The sequence below is a fragment of the Syngnathoides biaculeatus genome, chromosome 2 (genome assembly GCF_019802595.1).
Source record: "Syngnathoides biaculeatus isolate LvHL_M chromosome 2, ASM1980259v1, whole genome shotgun sequence".
Lineage (NCBI taxonomy): Eukaryota > Metazoa > Chordata > Actinopteri > Syngnathiformes > Syngnathidae > Syngnathoides > Syngnathoides biaculeatus.
The window spans coordinates 23324586-23349163 of NC_084641.1; the positions used below are offsets into that span (position 1 = coordinate 23324586).

General features: G+C 42.4%; 3 protein-coding genes across 7 annotated transcripts in view; 1 reads left to right on the forward strand and 2 right to left on the reverse strand.

The window, feature by feature from the left end:
- ikbkg (inhibitor of nuclear factor kappa B kinase regulatory subunit gamma) overlaps window positions 1-301 on the reverse strand; it is a 15316-nt gene extending 15015 nt beyond the window's left edge. Inside the window, exon 1 of the mRNA XM_061841892.1 lies at window positions 165-301. The gene's annotated coding sequence lies outside the window, so the exon portion shown is untranslated. The remainder of the gene's footprint in view (window positions 1-164) is intronic.
- On the forward strand, window positions 165-7208 carry tmed4 (transmembrane p24 trafficking protein 4). Of its 2 annotated transcripts, none has more exons than XM_061841931.1 (5): window positions 165-293; window positions 1661-1761; window positions 4244-4369; window positions 4785-4931; window positions 6609-7208. In XM_061841931.1, the coding sequence occupies exons 1-5, from the start codon at window positions 215-217 to the stop codon at window positions 6756-6758; spliced, it is 603 nt and encodes a 200-aa protein (XP_061697915.1). In that variant the 5' UTR covers window positions 165-214; the 3' UTR covers window positions 6759-7208. The 2 variants fall into 2 exon arrangements, with proteins under 2 accessions (XP_061697915.1, XP_061697911.1); XM_061841927.1 differs by lacking the exon at window positions 165-293 and adding an exon at window positions 317-567.
- On the reverse strand, window positions 7137-24185 carry plpbp (pyridoxal phosphate binding protein). Of its 4 annotated transcripts, none has more exons than XM_061841854.1 (8): window positions 23825-23964; window positions 15444-15551; window positions 13278-13313; window positions 13135-13210; window positions 12917-13057; window positions 12697-12839; window positions 11092-11190; window positions 7137-9119 (listed from the first exon to the last, which is right to left on the reverse strand). In XM_061841854.1, exons 2-8 carry the CDS (start codon window positions 15492-15494, stop codon window positions 8937-8939), a joined length of 729 nt encoding a protein of 242 aa, XP_061697838.1. In that variant the 5' UTR covers window positions 15495-15551; window positions 23825-23964; the 3' UTR covers window positions 7137-8936. The 4 variants fall into 4 exon arrangements, with proteins under 4 accessions (XP_061697838.1, XP_061697847.1, XP_061697832.1 ...); XM_061841863.1 differs by lacking the exon at window positions 23825-23964 and adding an exon at window positions 19339-20054; XM_061841848.1 differs by lacking the exon at window positions 23825-23964 and adding an exon at window positions 17334-17618.
- Between the last annotated feature and the right edge of the window lie 393 nt (window positions 24186-24578).

The following is a 24578-nucleotide window of genomic DNA, read 5'->3' on the forward strand; positions in this document are numbered from 1 at the left end:
ACGCTCACGTTCTCATAAAACGTTCTGCGTGGGTTGGGGTTAACTGTAAAACACATGACGAGGCTAGTGTTGTTAGCAAAACCCACCCAATTGTAACCCCGAGTTTAGACTGTCAGGCAGATCATTTTAGCGTGCCCATAAGATTTGGTCTTCCGCCTCCTTACCTCGGCAATTGGCAAATTATATCCTTGCAACTTTTGGCTCTTCACTGTGGATGGTGTGTAGAGGTGTGACTTCAAGAAAAGAACACAACAAGTTGGCTTCGCTTGCTGAACCCCATCGACTAAATGCAGGTAATGAGACAAAATCTAGGACAAATTTTTGTACACGAAGGAAATCCCCTTCCTTGTTCCGCGTTCGGTGAAGACGTCACTGCCACACACAACGACGCTGCCGTCTGCACATTCGGTGGAAGAAGCTTCATTCACAAGATGCTCGCTGCCGCTGCACTTCGATTTATTTTGCTGGCCGCTTGGCTTCATCCGAGTTATGCACTCTATTTCCACATTGGCGAGACGGAGAAAAAATGCTTCATTGAGGAGATTCCAGACGAAACGATGGTGATCGGTAAGACGTTGCCAACGGTGTCGCTCGGCAAAGCTAGTTTAGCTTTGCCAGCTGTCTTGCGAGTCGAGGCGCTGAACATGATTGTTGGTAAAGTGGTTTCAAAATCGTGGTCCCTTACTCTATTGTTTTTATAAAAGCTTCTTAAAAAAAAAAAAAAACGAAAGAAAACCTTGAAACCATTAGCGCAGATTCTCAATTTCAGCACTCGTCAGTACGAGTGTCAAGGCTGATACCGAAGGCAACTACCGGTTTTGTGACATTGTGTTTGACACGTGGATTATGAAACTGCTCTCTCTTTTTTTAATATCCACTCAGATACTGTAAACCTTGGTTTGTTAAATTAAAAGTCAACAAGTGATTGTTGAAATCACATATATTCCCATTTCTTGTAGATTCTTCTACTGTAGATTTTATTCTCCAGTTATTTTGGAATATATATCACCCTCTCATTTTCTACTAATCCAAAAATATAGTAATAAATAAAGTAGGTAGGTATGCATTTGGAAGAAATGTACTAAATTATTTCTTAAAAATCCATTCATTTTCTTAACCGCTTATCCTCATGAGGGTCGCGGGGAGTGCTGGAGCCTATCCCAGCTGTCAACGGACAGGAGGCGGGATACTGGACTGGTTGCCGGCCAATCGCAGGGGACAGAGACACAGACAACAGTCGCACTCACGATCACACCTACGGGCAATTTAGAGTCTTCAATCAACGCATGTTTTTTGGGATGTGGGAGGAAACCGAAGTGCCCAGCGAAAACCCACACAGGCACTTGATGAAACAATTGTTTGTTTTTCAACATTATAATTAAATGCCAGACCCACGTTTTCCAGTCCCCTCTAATTGTTCTAGATGGAATATTAAGTACTGGTTTTCATTGGTGTACATCAAATATTTTGTGGGGCTTTACACAGCAAAATGTAGACAAATGTACTCATAATGTGAGAGGAAACTAAACCTAAACGGCTTTAGCAGAAAACGTCAGGCCTTTTCGTGATATAATTTCTTACGATGTAGTAAGCTCCAGACTCTTGCCTTTTTTTTAATCCTAATAATATAACTTCTTGGGTTGTGTTTGTCTCTTTACAGGAAAGTACCGAACGCAGCTTTGGGATAAACAAAGTAATTCCTTTCTCCCATCCACACCGGGTCTTGGGATGCATGTCGAGATCAAGGATCCTGACGCAAAGGTATTCAAACAACACAAGGGAGAGGCGAGCTCGAAAACACCGCTACAATAGATTTAGTGGGCTTTCCAAACTTCGATATCTATCCATCCATTTTCTTTGCCGCTTATCCTCACGAGGGTCGCGGGAGTGGTGGAGCCTACCCCAGCTGTCTACGGGCAGTCGGCAGGGTACACCCTGAACTGGTTGCCAGCCAATCGCTGGGCACATAGAGACAAACAGCCGCACTCACAATCACACCTATGGGCAATTTAGCGTGTCCAATTAATGTTGCATGTTTTTGGGATGTGGGAGGAAACCGGTTTGCCCGGATAAAAAACCCACGCAGGCATGGGGAGAACATACAAACTCTACACACGCGGGGGCGAAATTGAACCTGGGACCTCAGAACTGTGAGGCCAACCCTTTACAGCTGCATCACCGCGATGCCTTACTGATTAAATAATTGAACGGAGATACTTTATTTATTGTGAATATATATATTTTTGAGCAACTACTGTAAGTACGCAATTGTACACAGTAAATGAACTGGTCCTATAAATAAAGGCATTGCTCCATCTTGTGATTAGAATTGTTTGTTTTTTTTTAACTCTGTGATTGGCCCCTAAAAAAAAAGCCTATTTTTGAGAAACTTTTGATTGATTGATTTTTTTTTAAATTAAAGCATTGTATCCAAACACAAATGCTACCATTTTATTTCTAAGTGCCCCTCCAAATACGAATGCATTGATTGGGCCCGACAGAAACGTATTTCTTAATTCATTTAAATGATTGAATGAAGTGTTCATCGACCTTATTGATTGCGTTCGTGCACGCGGGTGAGAGGGTGAGAGCGCGATTCCCAGCATGGCACGTATCCCCAAAGAAGCAAGTTTTACAGTGACTTATGCAAAGCAAAGCAAATTTGTTTCGCGCATTTCATACGCGAGGTGACTCAATGTGCTTTACACGATTAAAAGTATTTGAAAACAAAGAGATAAAAACAATAAAAATGACGAACAAAATATATATTTAAAAAAAAACACAAATTAAAACCGCATACAGTGCAAGTAATATGATTAAAAAGTGGATATACTTTAAAACATATGAGAAAAAATAAGAGTTTTCAACCTGGATTTAAAAACATTCCCACTTGGGGTGACCTCAACATTATTATTATTATTATTATTCCATTTGTATGCAGCATAATAGCTAAATGCTGCTTCACCATGTTTGCTTTGGACTCTGCGCTCCACTATTTGACTCGAGTCAGTCGATCTCAGAGCTCGATTGGGTTGCTATTCCGGAAGCATTTCTTTCATGTATTCAGGACCTAAATCATTTGGTGATTTATAGACTAGTAGCAGAACTTTAAAAATCTATTCTAAAGGTGAGTGGAAGCTGGTGCAAGGACTTTAGGATCGGAGTTATATCCTCTGACTGCTTTGTTTTGTTCAGAATGCGAACTGCAGCTGTTTAATACTCTTTTTGGGGAGTCCAGTCAGAAGACCATTACAGTAGTCGCTACTTTAGATAAAAGCATGAATGACGACCATAAAATAGGGTTGTTACCAATAGAATAGACACATACGACACTTTGCGCAAGGTGAGATCTCAAGTTATTAGTGGGTTGAAATAGCCACGTTTGGGCAGATGCAAGACTACACTGCATCATAAAGCTGTTGTTTTTCAGAGTCTGTCCCCCCAAAAAGGAGTCACTTCGATCGGCTCGTGATACGAACGGTGTAGCGCTGCAGTAGCCTGACTTCAGTGCACCCAGCCTAGGTTGAGTTCCCACTGGCTGACTATATGAATGTGAGTCTGAATGGTTGTCTTGTCTCTGTATGTGCCCTGCGACTGACAAGCAACCAGTTCAGGGTGTAGTCCGCCTTTCACTCAAAGTAAGTTGGGATAGGCTCCAGCGCTCCGAGGCCGTGAATAAGATAAACGGTGTAGAGGATGGATGGACTGATGGCTTTGTGTGTGGTCGTGCGAATGCCTTGTACCGTCTGAATTGGAGTCAAATGACAGAAGTGGTAATGTTGGATTGGCGTAACAGCGGACTATGTAGAAGTTTGAAAATGGATCGCGCATGCAATAATAGATGACTCTTACTTACATAACTACTCGAGTATAAGTTCAAAAGTATTGTGCATTTTAACTACTCTGACAAGTAGAATATATCCAAAATGTCACTTGAGTAAGAGAATAAATGTCTTGCGTTACTACACACCTCTCCCTACAAGTGATTGCAGTACAACTAAAATAAAGTAAAACTGTTCACATTTTTGAAAGAAGCTGTGGCTTCTACAATAGCCAGAGGAAAATCCAAGGTTTGTTTGTCTAGGTCAGGGGTGCTCAATGCATCGATCGATCGGTCTGGCTGCTTGAAAAGTAGATCTTGGGGTAAAGAAGTCTGACCGCCCCTGGTTTATGTAATGATGGCTCGCATGTTGAGGCGTTCCACTCTACGGAGAAAATGTAACTCCACGTTCGACCCTTTCAGGTCATTCTGTCTCGGCAGTATGGATCCGACGGTCGCTTCACCTTCACATCTCACACTCCAGGGGAGCACCAGTTATGTCTGCACTCCAACTCCACCAAGATGGCGCTATTTGCCGGTGGGAAACTGGTAGGACTCAGTTCCTGATACTTCACTTTGCTGTCACACCTCGAGTTTGCTTGCTTTAGTACACCTGAGCGCTGTTTGCTGGCGTAATGTCGTGTCCTCATTTATATAGAATAAATCTCAACACTTTCAGTCCTAGCGGTGCTGTTGTTTTGGTTTAAAATTGTTTGCTAAAGAACATTGGATTGAGTTTATTTGTGGTTTTTCATTTTTCCCAGCTGATAAAACAAATAGTTTAAAAACATGACATTTTCAGAACTAGTGTTGCATTCACACAATTTAAAATGCAGGGAAAAAAATATTTTGGAGCTTAGCAGATCTCGTTGGAGGATCGCACATCAGTGTCAATGTCCTGCACACTCCTACAAACAGCCCTTTAACGTGTACATTTCTAACTGGAAAACTTTCCATGTTGCAGAGAGTACATCTGGATATTCAGGTTGGAGAACATACCAATAACTACCCTGAAATTGCAGCCAAGGACAAACTGACTGAGCTGCAGCTGCGTGCCAGACAGCTTCTTGATCAGGTGGAACAGATCCAGAAGGAGCAAAATTACCAAAGGGTGAGTGACACTTGAGATTTAGCTGTTATTTTGACCTTTCTTCGCGCTCCAAAGGTTGAAGGATACAGTGAAGAAAATGAGTATTTGAACACCCTGCTATATTGCAAGTTCTCCAAACTAGAAATCATGCAGGGGTCTGAAATTTTTATCGTAGGTGCATGTCTACGGTGAGAGACATAATCTGAAAAGAAAAATCCAGAAATCGCAATATATGATTTTTTTTTTTTAACAATTTATTTGTGTGATACAGGTGCAAATAAGTATTTGAAGACCTGAGGAAACCAATGTTAATATTTGGTACAGCAGCCTTTGTTTGCAATTACAGAGGTCAACCGTTTCCTGTAGTTGTTCACCATGTTTGCACATACTGCAGGAGGGATTTTGGCCCACTCCACCACACAGGTCTTCTCTACATCAGACAGGTTTCTGGGCTGTCGCTGAGAAACAGAGTTTCAGCTCCCTCCAAAGATTTTCTCTTGGGTTTAGGTCTAAAGACTGGCTCGGCCACGCCAGAACCTTGATATGCTTCTGACGGGGCCACTCCTTCATTTTCCTGTCATTGTCATGTTGAAAGACCCAGCCATGACCCATCTTCAATGCGTTGACTGAAGGAAAGAGGTTGTTCCCCAAAATCTCACAATACATGGCCCCAGTCATCCTCTCCTTGATACAGTGCAGTCGTCCTGTCCCATGAGCAGAAAAACACCCCCAAAGCATGATGCTACCACACCCATGTTTCACAGTAGAGATGGTATTCTTGGAATGGAACTCATCATTCATCTTCCTCCAAACATGGTGTGTGGAATTATGACCAGAAAGTTCCATTTTGCTCTCATCTGACCGCAAAACCTTCTCCCATGACTCCTCTGTATCATCCAAAGGGTCATTGGCAAACTCAAGACGGGCCTTGACATGTGCTGGTTTAAGCAGAGAAACCTTCCGTGCCATGCATGATATCAAACCATGACGTCTTAAGTGTATTACCAACTAACCTTGGAAACGGTGGTCCCAGCTCTTTTCAGGTCATTGACCAAGTCCTGTGGTGGAGTCCTGGGCTGATTCCTCACCTTTCTAAGGATCATTGGGACCCCACAAAGTGATATCTTGCATGGGGCTCCAGTCCAATTGAGATTGACCCTCATGTTTAGCTTCTTCCATTTTCTAATGATTGCTCCAACAGTGGACCTTTTATTCACCAAGCTGCTTGGCAATTTCTCCGTAGCCCTTTCCAGCCGTGTGGAGCTGTACAATTTTGTCTCTGTTGTCTTTGGACAGCGCTTTGGTCTCGACCATGTTACAAGTTTGAGTCTTACTGATTGTATGGGGTCAACATGTGTCTTTATACAGCTAGTGACCTCACACAGGAGGATCTGATTCAGGATAATACATGGAGTGGAGGTGGACTTTTAAAGACGAACTAACAGGTCTTTGAGAGTCAGAATTCTAGCTGATAGACAGGTGTTCAAATACTTATTTGCAGCTGTATCACAGAAATAAATTGCTAAAAATAATCATACATTGTGATTTCTTGACTTTTTTTTTTTTGATAAGCTCTCTCTCACAATGGATATGCACCTACGATGAAAATTTCAGACCCCTCCATCATTTTTAAGTGGAAGCGCTTGGAATATAGCAGAGTGTTCAAATACTTATTTTCTTCACTGTATGTCTGTGCAGTATCGAGAGGAGCGTTTCCGGATGACCAGTGAGAGCACCAACCAACGCGTCCTCTGGTGGTCGATCGCCCAGACGCTCATCCTCATCAGCACGGGCATATGGCAGATGAAGCACCTCAAGAGCTTCTTTGAAGCTAAGAAACTGGTTTAACCTGAGTGTGAAGATGAGCAGTGACGAGGAACAACAGACAGCTTTGGAGACGGACCTGAATGACTGGATCCAAAACTTGCTGCAAGAATTCAGGCAGACTTTTTTTTGTTGTTGTTGTGTATCGACCATGGATGATGAAGGAATGTGGAAATTCTAAAAGGCACTTCTCAATATTTTAGAACCGCACAACATCTGAGTTGCCGCTCTCTCTCTCTCCCTCTTTGTTTTATTTGCTTGACAACACTAGGCAACTTTTGGTTATGCATCAGCAGATTTTACTGTATTTTTTAGTGTTGTATCGCTTCTTTGGGGTTTCAGTATCCATTAGAAATATTCTTATTTGCCAACGTCCCTTCTGGCTCGTGCTTACACCTTGGGAAAAAAAAAAGACAAAAAAAGCTGTACTATAGGGCATTTAAAGATTTGCGTCAAAGAACGTCAGTGGAAAAACTATAAAAACATGTACACAAAACCGCACACATTCTTGTAACTATGTAGTTACTAGTATTGTGTAAATCTTTGGCATAATTGGAGGTTTTTTTTCCAAAATGTTGAAGGCTTTGATAAATAATTTTGTTCTAAGGGTAGATTATACTGTAGGTAGAAGTCATTTTGGTGTTCATGCAATATTTGTTTAAATCCGCTTATCTGTGGTCTGCACATTGGAGCTTGTTGGTCTGGGTTTTTGTTCTACTTTATTACTGCATGGGAGTACTACAAGATGGTCTCGGTTCATTTAACTTATGCCGTACTCAACAGGGAAGACTATTTAAATCACAAGTGTATGGAGTTTTCAATTTTTACAGATTCATTTAAATATCAAATTATTTTTAGATGCAGTATTGTCAACCAGATCGTGCTCTAGGATTGAAGTTGTGATTGTCACCTCCCTATGCAGCTTAATAAAGACATTTGTTCGAAACAGAAATTGCCATGTCATAAACCACGACTTGATAAATCTAGATACAAGAAATACACACACTAGCAGTGGACATGTTTATTGCTCTGCTTGGGTGTCTCTCAGAGCAAGGCTCAAACCAAACAATGTTAAAATGCTCTATTCAAGACATCCTGAAGACAATATTTGAAATCTATATAATTTATGATCAACCACCTGCTACAATCCTAGCATACAGCAGATTTAAAAGAAAACCACGTTGCATAGATTCCCTCACACTACATATGTAGCTACCTGCTGCCTACATAGAATTCTGTGAACCACTCTTGGCTTTGCGCCTATCAAGCGACAAATGAGTTAAAAAAAAAAATATATATATATATATATATATATATATATACACACACCGTAATTTCCGGCCTATAAGCACTTTTTTTTTCCACATGCTTTCAACCCTTGCTTTATGTGGCGATGCGGCAAAGTTGTGCCTTTTTCTAACACCCGCAAGGGTGCACTCGAGCGGAAAAAGTAAGAGTGAAACCGGTGGAATATATGTACCGAGGAAGTGACTTTTACCGGTTCCGCCCTGTTAGCACTGCGCTAGTGTGTTACTACCCTTTCTTAGTGATTTTTACAGGTCCTTTTTAACCGGCCCTGTGAGCGCAGGGGCGCTAGCGTTAAACTCTCTGTGTACCGTCTTTCTTAGTAAATATCTCGTGTTTCAATCTGGGCACTTGCGGCTTTTACACGGCTCCGGCCCATGTATGTACCAAATAGTATTTCCTTTACAAATATACAGGGTGAGGCTTACAACCAGGTGCGCGCTGTAGGCCGGGAATTACGGTAAATAGAAAAAAAAAAAAGCCATTGTAAAGGGATGAGAGATTTATTAAATCAAGTCTGCTTCAGATGCACAACAAAAATGTACAAGACAGTCAAGCATGTTGGGTTAGACTGGTCGAAAGTAACATCACCACACAAAGTCCGTCAACTCAGCTTATTACTGGAAAAACATATTTGATTTTAACAGGTGTACAGTACATCTTCTAGGGAAGCTCAAACCTACTGTAGGTAATCAACAACAGTTGAATAGAATTACTGTACTTTTTTTAGTGTGAAAAAGATAAAAACTTTATCGGAACGCTATTTAATACACAATAATTTGCCAACGCTAACTCAATGTATGTGTATAGTTTGTACCGCTGGTCATATTTGCACGGTTGAATTGTTTCTCTTACGGTGGAGAGATTGAGAAGAGAAGCACTTGTGAGTGTCCCGATTCAGACGGTCAGATGTTGCATTTTCTTGGCAGCCTCTTCCGACACTTGCTTGGATGTTTTCTCCGGGCTGGGAGCCGGGCTGGGGGCAGGGCTGGGAATCGGAGTGTTGGCTGCGCTGTTGGGATATTCCCTGTTGCCGAAGATGATGCTTCCCACCCGTACGTTAGTCGACCCTACCTCGATCTGCAATGTCACAGCATCGAAAGTGATCGAGCTTCGTGGAACTCACGCTGAATCATCACATGGTACGTTGCATACGATTTTGAATTAATTTACAAGACTCTGGGAATGTAAAAGATTTTGAAACTTGAAAACAAAAAGAGCATCAAATAGTCAAGCGGCGTACGAGTGGGTAGCAAGTTTGCCTCACAGATCAGTGTGACATAAAAGAGCTATCTATGTGGGGACTTGACCAGTTCAAATCTTGGCTCACACCAAAGGTTTACATTTTCTCCATTCTCTCTGGGTCCTCTGGGCTCCTCTTACATTCCCCTAAATATATTTTGTTTTACTATGTCATGAAAAAGTATTGATCCCCTTCTCAAATTCTTATACTTGCTGTCTTTTGAACCTTGCATCCATAACAATCCGGATGGCTCGTTGCCTCTTTGGTCCAGAGGGTGACGTCCACAATTTCCAAAACGAATTTGAAATGTGAACTCAGGCGAATTACAAATGGGTGCGCATCAACGTTCCCTCTAATTTTTTTACGTGTCTGAGCAAACACACTAAGGCCGTGAGCGCCCCCTTTGACCACCGTGAGCAACATCAGACGTATGCACAGTGGTTAGATCAATGTCATCCACATGCGTCATTCAAAAGATTCAGATGACAGCATTTACATTCCCATCAGAACAATTTTGTGTTTTTGCAAGCTTACAATGAAGATGTCAAACAAAAAAATACATTACGATGAACTGTAAATTTGAAATGTCGCATTCAACTTTCATTTTTTTTAACCCACAATGATATGCCCGTCTTTTTTTCTTGGTGTAAAACTGAATTATTGCTTGGCGAGTATCTTTAGCAATGCATGTTGAAAGCTGAATGATGCTACCAAACAGTTTTAAGGTTAATGTTATGAGGTCTCCTATTTTTAAAATACAGAATTAGCTTTTTGTGCACTGTATTGTCTGTGCTTTCATCCTCGATTTGGCTGCGCCAAGGTGGAATTTTAAGATTATACACCATCTCATCCTGCACATTCTACTTTGGCTTCAGACCAGACCTTTCTCACTCAAAAAAAGAGAAAATCTCATCCAGTTTCACCACTTTTTCTTCATTATTATTATTCATATACTCCTACATTCATTAAAGCAATAGCATTTCTCTTTTTTTTTTTTTTTTTTTTTACTTTTGCCATTATTATCTAGATTACACATAGAGGCCCTGTAGCTCAGTGGTTAAAGCACTGGTTTGGTAAACCCGGGGTTGTGGGTTCATATCCCACTGCGGCCTCCACTCCCTGAGAAGGGTTGCGTCAGGAAGGGCATCCGGCGTAAAAATTGGGCCAAACATATATGTGCGTTCATCTGAGATGATACGCTATGGCGACCCCGTAAGGGAGAAGCCGAAAGAAACTTACTTATCTAGATTACATATAAGCAGCATGTCTAACTCGTCTTTCTTCTACATCTAACTAAAGCTGGGCGGTGTTTGTAATTATGAGTGTACCCCTTTAAGAGTGGGAGGTGGGCTGTGTCAGGTAAACATGAAGTAGAGTGTGTGGCATGGTGTGGCCGAGCAATTAGGCACCACGTGCTGCACTGCGCTGGATCGGTTTTCATGTGCACTTGTAACTCACTACAAGTGCGCAATTGCGCAGCTTTGAGGGAACATTGGCGCACATTATACATGAGAAACGATGGCAATTGGTGGCGCAATCACTATTGCACCATTCAGTCAGCCTGCAGCAGTTTCCCAAGAATGGGGTTCCAACTGACCTGATATCTCTAGCGCTACTACAGCTCTTTGAAGCGGAGAAGTGCACAAAGTGCTTGCTTAGCTGAATTCTGCATTCATTTCGGGAATACCCCGCCCCAAAAAAAAAAAAAAAAAAAAGCTTGAATTTTAAATTGTGGAATAGTTGGTATATTCCACTATATATACAACTGGAAAAAAAGAAGAGTTTGTAACAGTTATACTTGGTACTCACCGCATGTTCAAAATCTGTGGACATACCCATGCTGAGTTCCACCTCCTCCAGAGGTAGCTTCAGACTGTCACAAACCTTCTGCCGCCAACTCAGAAGCATCTGGGAGCAAGCAAACACCGTTTAAGGAGCAAAAGACAGGAGGATAGAAAGAAAACACACGGGAGAGAATACAATGAATAGTACAAGATTGCAATTGTACTGAAGTCACACAACAATATCACATGATTTTTGTTTACGTCGCCATATTGCCAGTCAAAGAAAGCATTGTCGAAAGTTAATTCCGTTGAGACGAAACGAAAATATGTCTTATAGCACGACATCCAGAATTTTGTCCGATACTGTTAAACATTCGGAAGGTGATAATAAACAAAAGGTACGCGGAAAAATGAGAGACACTTGGCATAGAGGATGCATATTTAATGCCAAAGTCGATGTTTTTGCCGATAAGAAATTTGACTGTTAACTCGCTTCCGCTTGTGTTGGACAACTGGATCTGGTGAGTAAGTCGTTGAGATTTACACGAAAAAGTTTGAAAGCGTAGAAAAGTCTGGACACATACAAATCTTCGTTGCTGGATCTGTTCTCAATCAAGAATAAATCTCACATAGTGATGGACCTGCTCAGATTTTTTCCAAGACAAATATCAATATTTAAAACCCTGGTTTTACACAAACTCACATTAACTATGATTGGGGGAAAAAAATAGGACAGGGAGTGTATTGAGGCCACACGTTAACCTCCGTAGACCACTCTGTGACCGACGTTTTTTGTTTTTTTTTTAAATATGCATTGTTCTCAAATGAGTTAACTTGGCATTATAAATACTTCTTGGGAATTTGAGATTAAGAAGAATAATTCCTACCTGAAATTAAGTGATCCCTACAAGGGCGTGTGTATTTTGTCGGGCGCCATTCATCCTGTTCAATTGCCAAAATCTATCGATCCTTTCTGGTGTTTTCAGCTGGTGTTCTATAGAATGATATCTTTGAAGAACTGCCTTGTCTATTGTGACAACCAACAGCACAACAAGCCTTGGGCATTGTGAATATTCTGCTCCGGTTCAACGACTCCCACACTGCCGAGCAGCTTTGTTTGACCGGCAATATAGCGCCGTGAAAACATCCATCATCTCCATATGAGACCTTACATCTCACAGTGCATGTCAGAGCAAATGACAATCACGAGGTCAAAGGAACTGCCTGAAGACCTCAGAGACAGGATTGTGGCAAGGCACAAATCCGGCCAAGGTTAATTCTAATGCAATTTTGGTTCCAAAAGCACACGTGGCCACCATATTCCTTAAATAGAAGACGTTTGGGATGACCAGAATCCTTCTCGGAGAGTCCAACTCCTCTCAAGGGGACTGGTACCAGAGCCCAAGCAGTGTGTTGAGGTGAGTCCGACTACATCTAATCGGAACTTCTCAAACTCACACACCAGCCTGGGCTCCTTCCCTGCCGGGGATGAGATCCTGCCCCACTTTACTCGAGCCTGTGTTGCCGGGGATCGGATCACCAAGGTCCCAATGAATTAAAATGATAAGATTAAAAAAAAAAAAAAAAACACAAAACTCAAACGTATGTTGTACGAAGCCAGTGTTTGTACCTGGAAGTCCGGATTTGGACCCAAGGTGAGGTTGTAGCCATAACGCCCGATGGTCATGAGTCCTGAGAACTGCAGGGCAGAGCACTCCGATACGATGTGCTTCACGGTATTCACGGTTTCCTCTGGTGGAAGGCCATATTTACCTACACTTACACACATACACACCCGTATCAATTTTCGACAAATGCTTAGAATGTACAATTTAAGAATAAACACTAACTCTGTTCGCCGCTAGTGTTGATCTGCACCATGACTTTTAATCTCTGTGTGCTCACTCCTCTGATTCGTAGCCATGAGCTGTTGACCTTGTCAGCCAGTTTCGCAGAGTCGACCGTCTCCACCAAGAACAAATTTGGCACACCTGGGTAGAGGGGAAGGCGAAACCAAACGCGAGTTTTTAAAATCGTAGCTGAAGTATGAGAGTCCGCCTTCACTCACCCAAGAGTTTGTTGACGTTATTCTTCTGGAGATGACCAATAAAATGCCAGTTGATGTCTGGGCATGATTCCAAAATCTAAAATACAAAATTCTTTAAAAACATAGCAGTACCGTAAGAGTATCTATGTGAAATGTCAACTCACCATAGGATCTGAAGCTTTGTCTGCAAGTTCGTTAACCTGTCAGTGACATACAAGGAAACAGTTTATTTACATCGGTCACACCAATTGACCCCTCCGTACAGGGCACTTAACCACGCCTCCTGAAGTGACGTCACGCCACGTCCGCTCACGTAAGACAAACATTAAAAATGGCAGATACAATACAATACATTCTGAACTGAGACAGACTCTATGCTTCTGATTTCATTCAAATCAACGATATATTATAGATTCTAAACACAATACATTCTTAACTGAGAGAGACGCCATGCTTCTGATTTCATTCAATCATTCACACGTAGCAATGTTATGCTAGCGGAGAACGTCTCATTCATTTATACGAGACGTGTATTAAAAATCAAATTTAGGGCATATCTTCGTGCAAACACAGTCTGGTTAAGCTTCGGCCGCAAGCCAGCAAGAAATCAATACGTTTGTGCAGTCCGATCGTCGCTAAATATCGCTCAACAAAGAATAAGTGTGTCAATCGTTCACACGTAGCGGTGTTATGCTAGCGGAGAACGTCTCATTCATTTATACGAGACGTGAATTAAAAATCAAATTTAGGGCATATCTTCGTGCAAACATATGTGTTCCGGTGGATATTAGATGGATTTAGTTGATGATGCGGTCTTCCACAAAGTTTGATCCATCAAAGGCATTTTTCGTACTGGGTCTTCGGTTTTGAAAAGGGTACGAATCGAACTCCACCAACTAGCCTTTCAGGATACCTGTCGTCACTATTACAAAGTCCGTGACTACACCTCTTAACCATATTTTTTGTTAAATAACCCAAATACGCGATAAAACGCTAACAAAACCTATACTGGACCATTCAATGTTGTCAGAAAAAATGGCGGGAGCAAAAACGGGCTTTGGTCTATGCAGATCTCTGGCCTCTGATTGGTCAGTGACGCGGATTGCGCAATATCCACGGAGGGGTCAATTGATTGGGGGATGCACAACACCAGTCACTCCCGTTTGAAAAATGTACGGGTGTGGTCAGTCATGCTCGCGGATAAAGTTGGGGGTGTGATTAGGGGCGGAATACTCGAGCCCTTAAAAGAACTTCCTGGATTAATACAACATAACTGTAAATTCAAAATAAAATAAACAAATACATAACTAAAATAGGAAACAAAAATTTCAGACTCAGAAATGATCATTTTCAATTTCAACTGGTATGAGTAGAACGTGATATAAAACAGTATTTAAAATTTGTCATCAATAAAATTTCTTGAACTGACAACTTATCTGAAGAAAAGTTAAATGCACTGTTCAGGAATAAACGCGAACGGTCTATACCCGCAATGTTTTGAAAATGCTGAAAGTTTAGTGCAACATAATCGGTGTTAGCGGCAACAAGCTAGCGATACATTGGAACAAACATTCCCGTCGGTAATCGTGATGTAAGATAGCAGGAGATGATCTATATCTCCCCAAAACATGTAGAGGGAAAAAGTTTTTAACTTCAAGATAACACGTACTACGGGGAAAATGACCGTTCAAGTCAAAGTAAATCACAGTCTCATACTTATAGTTAGCGGGGCAGGTGAGGGGTTGGGGGTGCACGCACGCATCACTGCGATGTCCGTAAATAGGAGGCGGGCTTGCTAGAATGCTCCTTTATGTGCGTGCGCTCGACGTATTGGCCACACCTGAATCAAGCGACGAGGTGATCGTCGAACGTCTTTTTTTTTTTTTTGAGCACACCGTCACACTATCAACCAAAACTGCCTCTCGATCGACGCATTGAGCACCGCTGGTGTAACTGAATTTCCTTTTACATGGCTCATTACGTTGATGACTTTCGACGTAAATGCGCTCGCGGTACGTGAAGCAGCTCGGAACATACGCTTTTGGCATCACTTCCGTACGTGCTCAGAACAGTTAACTTGCACTTCCTGTTTCCAGGTGAATACTGATTGTTTAGGAGCAGGCTTGTTTTGTTAACAACGTTTATGGAATAAACCCGTAAATTAATGTCAAGACTACACAAAATAAGCGACGTCTTTCAATATTTATTTTTTTCTACTCGTGACAAATTTTACGCGTGTGAATTTTCGTGCTCGACTGTGCAGATTTGTGAACGCGATCGCGCTTCTCAAATATGAGTGACTGCAACAGCATGGCAAGATGTGTACTTACATAGTTTTCTCCAAAGTTACGTTGCCCTTGGTTGTAGGCCTCCACGACCATCTCGGGGGGTTTCGTTTTGCTGACCGCGACAAGCCTCGGTGGAACAGCCGGTAGCGACTGAGGAAAAACGAACTGTAATTTAGTACTGTGTGGTAGACAGCTTGCAGTTGCACCTCGACGTGCGAGTGTTCCCGTTACCAACACTCGGTCCGTTTTTTTATTTGTGTTACAAGCCAAAATTGGAGGTATAAGTGAGTTTCAGATATACCGCTGATACATGACGGCAGCGAATGCCATAAGTACGTAACCCCAGTATGTGTCTCACTTTTAATTTGAATAATTTGAGTCACAGAACAAAGAAAAATGGGAACGCAATGTACCACTGTACTAATGAGATGTGAAAAATATACTTTTATAGAGAAAGGAATACAGTACAAAGTTTGGGATTGACAAAGTGAGCCATTCATTAACAATACAGTGTTCCCTGTGTTATCATTGTTCCCGTATTGAGCTCGTGCACGCGATGTCACCATTTTCACGGCGCCATATTGCCGGTCAAATAGAGCTGCTCCACAGTGTGGGGGGACATTAAACAGAACATTCAGAATATTCACAATGCCCGAGACTTGTTGTGCTGTTTTTTGTTAAAACAGACAAGACAGATATTCAAGATGTCATTCTGTAGAATATCAGCTGAAAAGATGATAAAATATCGATGGATTTCGGCAATTAAACATGATGGATGGTGCCCGACCAAAATACGCACACACCTGTGTTGCAATCACTTAATTTCAGGTAGGAATTATTCTTCTCAATCTCAAATTCCCAAGAAATATTTATAATGCCTAGTTGGCTCATTTGAGAACAAACTGTAAAAAAAAAAAAAGAAAAAACGACATGTGAGTCGTCTCCAACGTACACGAAGCGTGTTGCGGCCACACGTTTAACTTTATTTTTTTTTTTAAATGCATTGTTCTCAAATGAGTCCAATGCGTATTTAGCAAAAGAAAATAAAGCGCTGGTCACACAGAGGTTTAAGTAGGTTAATGTTTGGCCGCAACACGCTTCCGTGTACGTTGGACAACAACTCACCTGTCAATTTTGGTTTTTTGTGCCTATCCCAGTGGTTTATTTTCTCTTTTATCATCCCCCCAAACGCTTGTCATGGTCTCTGGCAATACAGTAGTTGTTTGCCTGTATTTGTAACCAGTCCAGGGTCTCCCCCACCTCTCACCCAAAGTCAGTTGGGGTGGCTCCAGCACAGCTGCGATTCTGAGAGTAAAAGCGTTCAGAAATGGATGGACGGAATACTGAGACTTTAGTGTTCCAATTTATACCACTGCAACCAAAACTATATGCATCATTTTTCGACAACGTGTCATATTGTATTGTGTAGCGTGTGTATGTTTTAAAGACAACTCATGTATTCAGCTCATCATTTCTGATAGTTTAACCCATTCATTGCTAGTCCTCCATGTTAAGATATTTGAATTGAATCGCCATTAATGGCGGTGGTGGCTAAAACACAGTCCGGGTTGTATCTTGAAGAATAACGATTTATTTTTACATTTAATTCACTACCTATAATACACTTGATGGAGGGCACTCAGGACATCAGTATGTTCATTCTGGAGTAGCCTACAAATACCACCACACGAACACAAATGCGAAATGACCACAGTCCAACAACACGTTTGTAAGGGGCGCTATGACGGACTGAACCACTCGATCCAGGGTTGTTAAACTGCCTGTCATGGACTACGCGTGGGTCTGAATCGCACTGTTGTCTCTCAGAGGTTGACAACCTTACGTAACGCGTCGTGGAGCAACACACCACCACTTTCCATAAACCACGGGAGAGGGGCGCACTCGCTCGGACTCACCCGGGCCGTAACGTACCTTGGGTCGGAGGGACGCTGCCTTGTTCACCCGCTGCACCACCGACTGGAGCGCCCTGCCTACCTCCTCCGACATTGCTATTTTCCACATCGCGTCGAGACTTTGCCGTAAGGCACCGCGACTCCAGTGACGTCGATTGCCTTTCACAATAAAAGCCCCTCGGAAGGAAAAGCGAGGAGTCGCGGGAGTGTGCCGTCGCATATTATTAAACCTAACCTGTACATTGATTAAAACATATTCAATTTCACTTTTTTTTAACCTTCGTTTATTACAGTCATGCCGCCGTGGTGAGCAGCTGCCATCTGTACCAAACTGACCCTGACAAGAGTAGAAAGTGGAGGAATCAGATGCTGTAATTGCAGCCATAAACATTTTATATACCTCTTATCCTCACTTGGATTGCACCGCGGTGACGGCTTGTGGAGTTTTCTCCAGGGGACGCCATAAAAAAAAATCATAATATATATATATACACACACACACACATATACATACACACACAGCCATCCATTTTCTTAGCAACTTATCCTCACAAGGGTCGCACGGAGTGCTGGAGCCTATCTCAAATGTCAACGGACAAGAGGCGGGGTACACCCTGAACTGCTTGACAGCCAGTCGCAGGGCACATGGAGACAAAACAGTCACACAATCACACCTAGGGGCAATTTAGAGTGTCCAATTAATGTTGCATGTTTTTGGGATGTGGGAGGAAACCGGAGTGCCCGGAGGAAACCCACGCAGGCGCAGGGAGAACATGCAAACTCCACACAGGCGGGGCCGGGATCGAACCCGGGTCCTCAAAACTGTGAGGCCAATGCTTAACCAGTTTTTTTTCCCCCCCCGTTTCCTCCGGGCACTCCAGTATAGAGAGCCGTCCATCCATCCATTTTCTTAGCCGCTTATCCTCACAAGGGTCGCGGGGAGTGCGGGAGCCTATCCCAGCTGTCAACGGGCTGGAGGCGGGGTACACCCTGAACTGGGTTCCAGCCAATCTCAGGGCACATCGAGACAAACAGCCGCACTCACAATCACACCGAGGGACAATTTCGTGTCTAATTAATGTTACGTTTTTGGGATGTGGGAGGAAACTGGAGTCCCCGGAGAAAACCCACATATAGACAAAAGATATATATTCAAAATTTCATCCCCATACAATGACAAGTTAGTTTTCAATTGACCTAACGTGTTTTTTGGAATGTGAAGCAAAGTTACAGAAATGCCACCTGGCCATTCTTTGAACAACACTGTTAGAGCTGACGACACTAGTAAAGAATCCTTACCTGTCATTTGACCAAGGCAGAGCAATTGTGAACATTCTTGAATGACGATTTCAGTATATATTGCTCTACCTTAAGTGTCGTATCAGCGAAAAAGAATGTGACGTGAGCCGAGCTGTCTCGAAGGGAGACTCAACACTGGCAGTAGTTAACATTTGAACAGGTAAGTTGACTAAAAGACAGATGTGGAAATCCAGACAGTCAATGGACGCACAAATTCATTGACTTTCCTGTGGCTCGGATTAATCGCACACAAATCCTTTTCTGAACTTTATGTTAGGTCGTAGCCTAGCCATTAAATTTTGCTAGATTACTAAGGCAACCCAAGAAAATGTCTCATTCCCGTTCTGGCCCTTTAAAAGAGGCTGCTATGCCACCAAGCTGATGAATAGGCTTGAGTAGTCCACCAAATATCTGACTGATTAATTAAGTATAAAAAAAAAATCATTTTACATTTCTAAACCGCACCAAAAATGCATGACGGAAAAGACAGACCTGTTACATAGATGAATCAATTTGTTTTAATACTGAAAAAAAGTACAGGTATGTATTTCAGTTCCTGGCTCCAAAACAGCCCATTATTTGCAACTTGCCCTTTTGATACTCCCTGCATCAATGAACAAAAAAAAAAGTACAAAAATAACAATACACAGAGGTATACAGATTAAATTCCATCCCATTTGGGCTGAATAACTAAAATCACAAAAGCAACTTCCAAAGGTACTTACAGTTGAAGGCAAAAGTGTACATACACTGTGCAAAAACACGTTAGATTTTTATTTTGTCTCAAGTCAAATCAGCAAAATTCTTTTTGTAAAATGCCACAATAATGAGAGAGAATTTCTTTGAGAAATTCACATTATTTCCTTCGAGGTCAAAAGTTCACATACACAAAAAGTACTTTCTTTAAAGAACATGGGGAAGCTCAGATGAAGAGGTCATTGCTTTGGAAGCTCCTGATAGGTTAACTGAGAACATGTGACTTCATTGATCGCACACCTGGGGATGTATTTAAGGCCATACCTCACACACTCTTCTTTCTTGTTTCTTCATGGGAAAATCAAAAGAAATGAGCTGGAAAATCAGACACAAAAAAATCATGGGGCTCCACAACTCTGGTGCATCCTTGGGTGCAATTTCCAGATGCTTGAAGGTGCCACGTTCAATTATACGCAAGTATAACCATGGAAGAAAATAATTTAAAATTCTCTAAGAAATTCTCTTTCATTATCGTGACATTGAACAAAATTTAATAATTTTGGTGATCCTGACTGACCTGAAATAGGACAGGTTTAGTCTGATTTGACTACGGACATTGAGACAAAAAAAAAATGAACTTTGTTTTTGTACAGCGTATGAAAACGTCTGGCTTCAACTCTAGATGAGGTAGTTAGGGGCTTGTTGATGTGTTTTCATGGACGTTTGTGTGAGACTTTTTTTTTTTTTTTTTGATGAATTAGTGTGCAACTGCAATCCTTTACAAGAGCACATGATTACAATGGAGAAAAGTCAACATGTCAAGATGCTCGAAACTAAGACTGGCCCTGCGCTTTGAGACAATGTTCCCAGTAACAGAGAACATCCGCTCTGACGCCGTCAATGTTGCTGGGATACCCAAAAACGACTTTGCCAACGTCGCCAGGGTCGGGTATCGGGCTGCGTTTGTTTTCCACCACGTTAATGGATTCTCTTTCTTGGAGAGAGGATGTTCTCCAAAATAAAGAAAGACTTCCTTCTGCACCGCTTGACTTAGCTGCCAATCCTCATTCTCCTCATCGCTGGTGTTGGAGTCTGATGACGAACCCAGTATACTGTTGACAAACAGTCCATCTTTTTTGGGAGCTGAACGGACTTCTAACGCGGCGGCGGTGGCTTCATTTCTGCTTTTATTTGACTGCCATTCTTCCTTTTTGACAGCTAGCGCCATGGACTGAATTGTACTTTGGACCTTAAACACATCTTCCGCAGTCAAGAACTTCAGTTTTCTAAACCTTGGGTCCAAGGCAGCAGCCAGGATGACAGCGTTCGGAGCCTCAGGTTGAAATAGAAACAGTTCTTGCCATCGCTCTGTGATCTGTTTTGCCACTTGAGTCTGAAACGCTTTGACTGAGGACGTTTCAACTGTTGAACTCAGTGTGGCTTTCTTAAGGTTGTGGACTAGCTGTGGAAGAGCAGAGAGAGTAATGTATTGTTCCCCACGCAGAAACTCTGTTACTCTGTCAAAGGGTCCAAGGACCCGAGTAAGCTCCTCAGTAAGGTTCCAGTGGTCCGGCTTTAGATCCGGGTTGTGGTGTTCGGCGCTTGAGCTGACTGCGGGATCAGTGAGCGCTGCGGTCACGGGCCATCTTTGTCCAAGGAGCCTGGACAACATGCGATACGTGCTGTTCCACCTATTGCTTACATCCCGGATCAGCATCAGCGGTGGCATTCCCATTTGTTGCTGCTTCTCTTTAAGTTTAGCACAGGCCAGTTCACTCTTCTTGAAGTGTTCGACCATGGCCCTCGCAGAAGCCACACAATTGGCAATGGTTTTTGAGTTTATGAGTGCGCTCTGCACGACTAAATCCAGCGTGTTCCTGGGGCATCTCACGGAAGCCCAACCGTGCCTTTCCTTCAAAATGACTGCTGCCGCCAGCGCACTGGCCCCGTTATTATGGATAACTGCCTTCACCTTAGGAAATGGAATATGAAATTTGTCAGTTGTCTCCTCCAGCCAATCTGCAATATTCACAGCCGTGTGACTCTCTTTGAGAGGCATCGCTGTTAGTGAGAAGGACTTTGTCTCCCAATCTTCCCCCAAGAAGTGACAGGCCACCCTGAGACAACCCTCTGTGCCGTCACTCGTCCAGATGTCAATGGTCAATGCAACAGACTGCAAGTCCTGAAGAACAGTTTTTAATTTCTCTGTTATTTGTTGGTACTTCATCTCCATCAGACTTGTGAAATGGAGTCTCGATGGCATGCTGTAGTTCGGGCTGAAAGCGGAAATCATCTTTTTAAATCCCTTTTCCTCCACCATGGACAATGGCTGCATATCCGTGACCAGCATTTTCAAAATGCTCTCGGTTAGCAAGTCAGCTTCTTCGGCAGTGCATGACGGTGTTGGGCGAACCGCACCGTCTGTGGGCCGCTGTGATGTGCTGGGGGCGGGGGGACAAATTAATTTTATTACTATATACAACAAATGTCATTTGCCCTCTGGGGACAAGAACAAAATAAGGTTGAAGTTAATAGTCAAGTACCGTAATTCCTGGCCTCCAGACTACAGTTGGTTATAAGCCTCACCCAGTACATTTGTAAAGGAAATACCATTTGGTACATACATACGCCGCAAGTGCCCACATTGAAACATGAGACGGTACACAGAGTTTAAGGCTAGCGCCACGCTAACAGGGCTGATTAAAAAGAACATACCTGTAAAAATCACTAAGACACGGTAGTAACACGCTAGCGGAGCACTAACAGGGGCGGACCGGTAAAAGTCACTTCCTTCCTCTGCACATATATTCCACGGGTCTCGCTCGAGCGCCCCCCTTGCGCCAGTTAGAAAAAAAAAAATGCACAAATAAACCGCATCGCCGCATAATTAACGCATTTACTGCTGAGTGAGTTTCTTTCGACTCGTCCCTTTCGGGGTCGCCACAGCGTGTCATCTCAGATGAACGCACATATGTTTGGCACAATTTTTACGCCGGATGCCCTTCCTGACGCAACTCTTCTCAGGGAGTGGATGCCCCAGTGGGATACGAACCCACATCCCCTGGTGTACCAAACCAGTGCCAATGAAGAATATAGTATATTTGTCAATAGGAAACCCAAGTGTGGCGCCATCTATTGGTACCGTGTGCAACGGCCGCCTTGTCTAAGGGGATCCCTTTTGTAAACAACCCAAAAAAATTTCAGTTCCAGAGAGAACTGAGGCTTATATGCAGCAGTTGTCACGATTCTGTCGAAAACAATGGTTAACAAGTGTGCTCTTTACAGCTGCTATAATCACTCAGACAAGAAATCCAAACTTCAGTAAAACGCCAAAGCTATTTTTTAGAGATGATCGACAAATACGGCTATGTATGTCAACTAGTTTGGAATAGTACTGACCATGAAGCAGCTGACTCAAGTTAGCGTGTGGGATTTCTGGTCCACAGGAAGCATGGCAGTGGTTCATCTTACTGGGGGGCCACTACACGTCGCCAGGACTTGGTCCCTCGTGGGAGGCGGACAAAATCCTTCATTCTTTTGCCTCCTCGTAGCCACGTAATGCACCAACAAACGAGGTTTACTTTGGATGATTGTTTACCGGAGTCTTCCATTCCGGAGCTTTTGCTATAATATTGTGCGGACGTAAAGAACTGATTACCCATACCAGAACGAGTACGACTCCGAAACGATGCTCTTTGATTAGAAGCTTGCCTCAAGGTCCCCTCAGGAAGGGTGGCCAGAAACAGTAATCAAGTGATGAGTGTGTGATTTCCACAATTTCAACAATTCTATTTTTTTCTGTCATGAGAGGATGCTGTTAATGAAGAAACAATAAAATTGGCTTTAGAAAATTGCTGTAATGTAATAAAAAGTGAAGAATTTAAGAGTCTCTGAACACTTTCCGGACTCACTCTATGACGATGAACTGTGAAATTTTTGGAACGATCAAATGAACTTTGAACAAGTTTGTGTAGAAAATTAACTTTCCAAACACTGTTGCTGCAATATTACATATTGCAATATACAGTATATCGCAGATTTAAGAAAAAAAAATATATATATATATATTTTTTTTTTCAAACAATATCATACAGCCCTAATTCTGATCAAAAACATCCCGTTTCCATCTCAACTACTAAGAAACATCCAGGCATTTTTCTTCCAAAAAGTCAAAGCTTCGCTCTTACATTTCCAAATGATTTACATTTATTTATGGTCAGAAAGATCGCCCCATATGTTCAACATAAAATGTGACGCGCTTTTCTTGATCCCTACAAAACTACAGCACATTTTCTTCGATTCATGTAAAATTCATCTATCCAACGACATGGATAATGTAGAGATTTGGGGGGAAATTTTAGTAGCGTACCTGCAGTTAGTTTTGTGAACTTATTTTGACACAATAACATGACATCTGGGCACAACGACATCAGGCTCCAGCCGCGACACACAACATACTTTCTATTTATCTGTAGTAAGATACAATGAATGAGCTGACGTCCATGTTGACGTTACCTTGTGTCTGAGACGATGCTTGTTGAACTCACGCTAACAGGATGCTTCCGAATCAGATGTTGCATCATAACAGTCGTGCTGTTGTGGTAAGCAAGGTCTACGTTGCAGTAGAGACATTGGACTTTTCTATCTTCTTTTTTAAGAATGAAATGATCCCAAACTTTGGACATTCTCTGCCTTTTGCGAACCGTTTCCTCCTGAGACTCCGCCATTTTATCAGTATTAGTAGTAGTTTAGCAGCCTGTGCGTCTCCAATAACAGTCCGTGTGGGGAAAAAAATGATCCGCCCATCCATCCGTTTTCTGAGCCGCTTATCCTCACAAAGGTCGCGTGAGGACTGGAGCCTATCCCAGCTGTCTTCGAGGGAGGAGGCGGAACTAGTTGCCCACCAATTGCAGGGCCCATATCAACAACCAGTCTCACTCACTGATCTAAAAAAAAAAAAAAAAAAAAAAGACTGGATAGTGCATACATATCTAGCGGCGTGTCGATTGGTTGAAGACAGTTGGCCGTCATCTTGGTACTCCCGAAACGTGCATAGAAACATGATTAATAGGTTGGATTATGGTGGGGTTTTTTTTCCTCAAAGTTTGGCGTGTAGAATTAAAACTGGTCGCGTGAGGTTGACATTTTTTTCAGTTCTGGTAACATGAAGGATTTTTAATTCGTCTTGGTGAGCCAAAAAAGGCATAGTGCAAAGGAAAGACCTACAACAATGTGACTACCAAGAAAACTTGCAATTACCTTGGGCCCG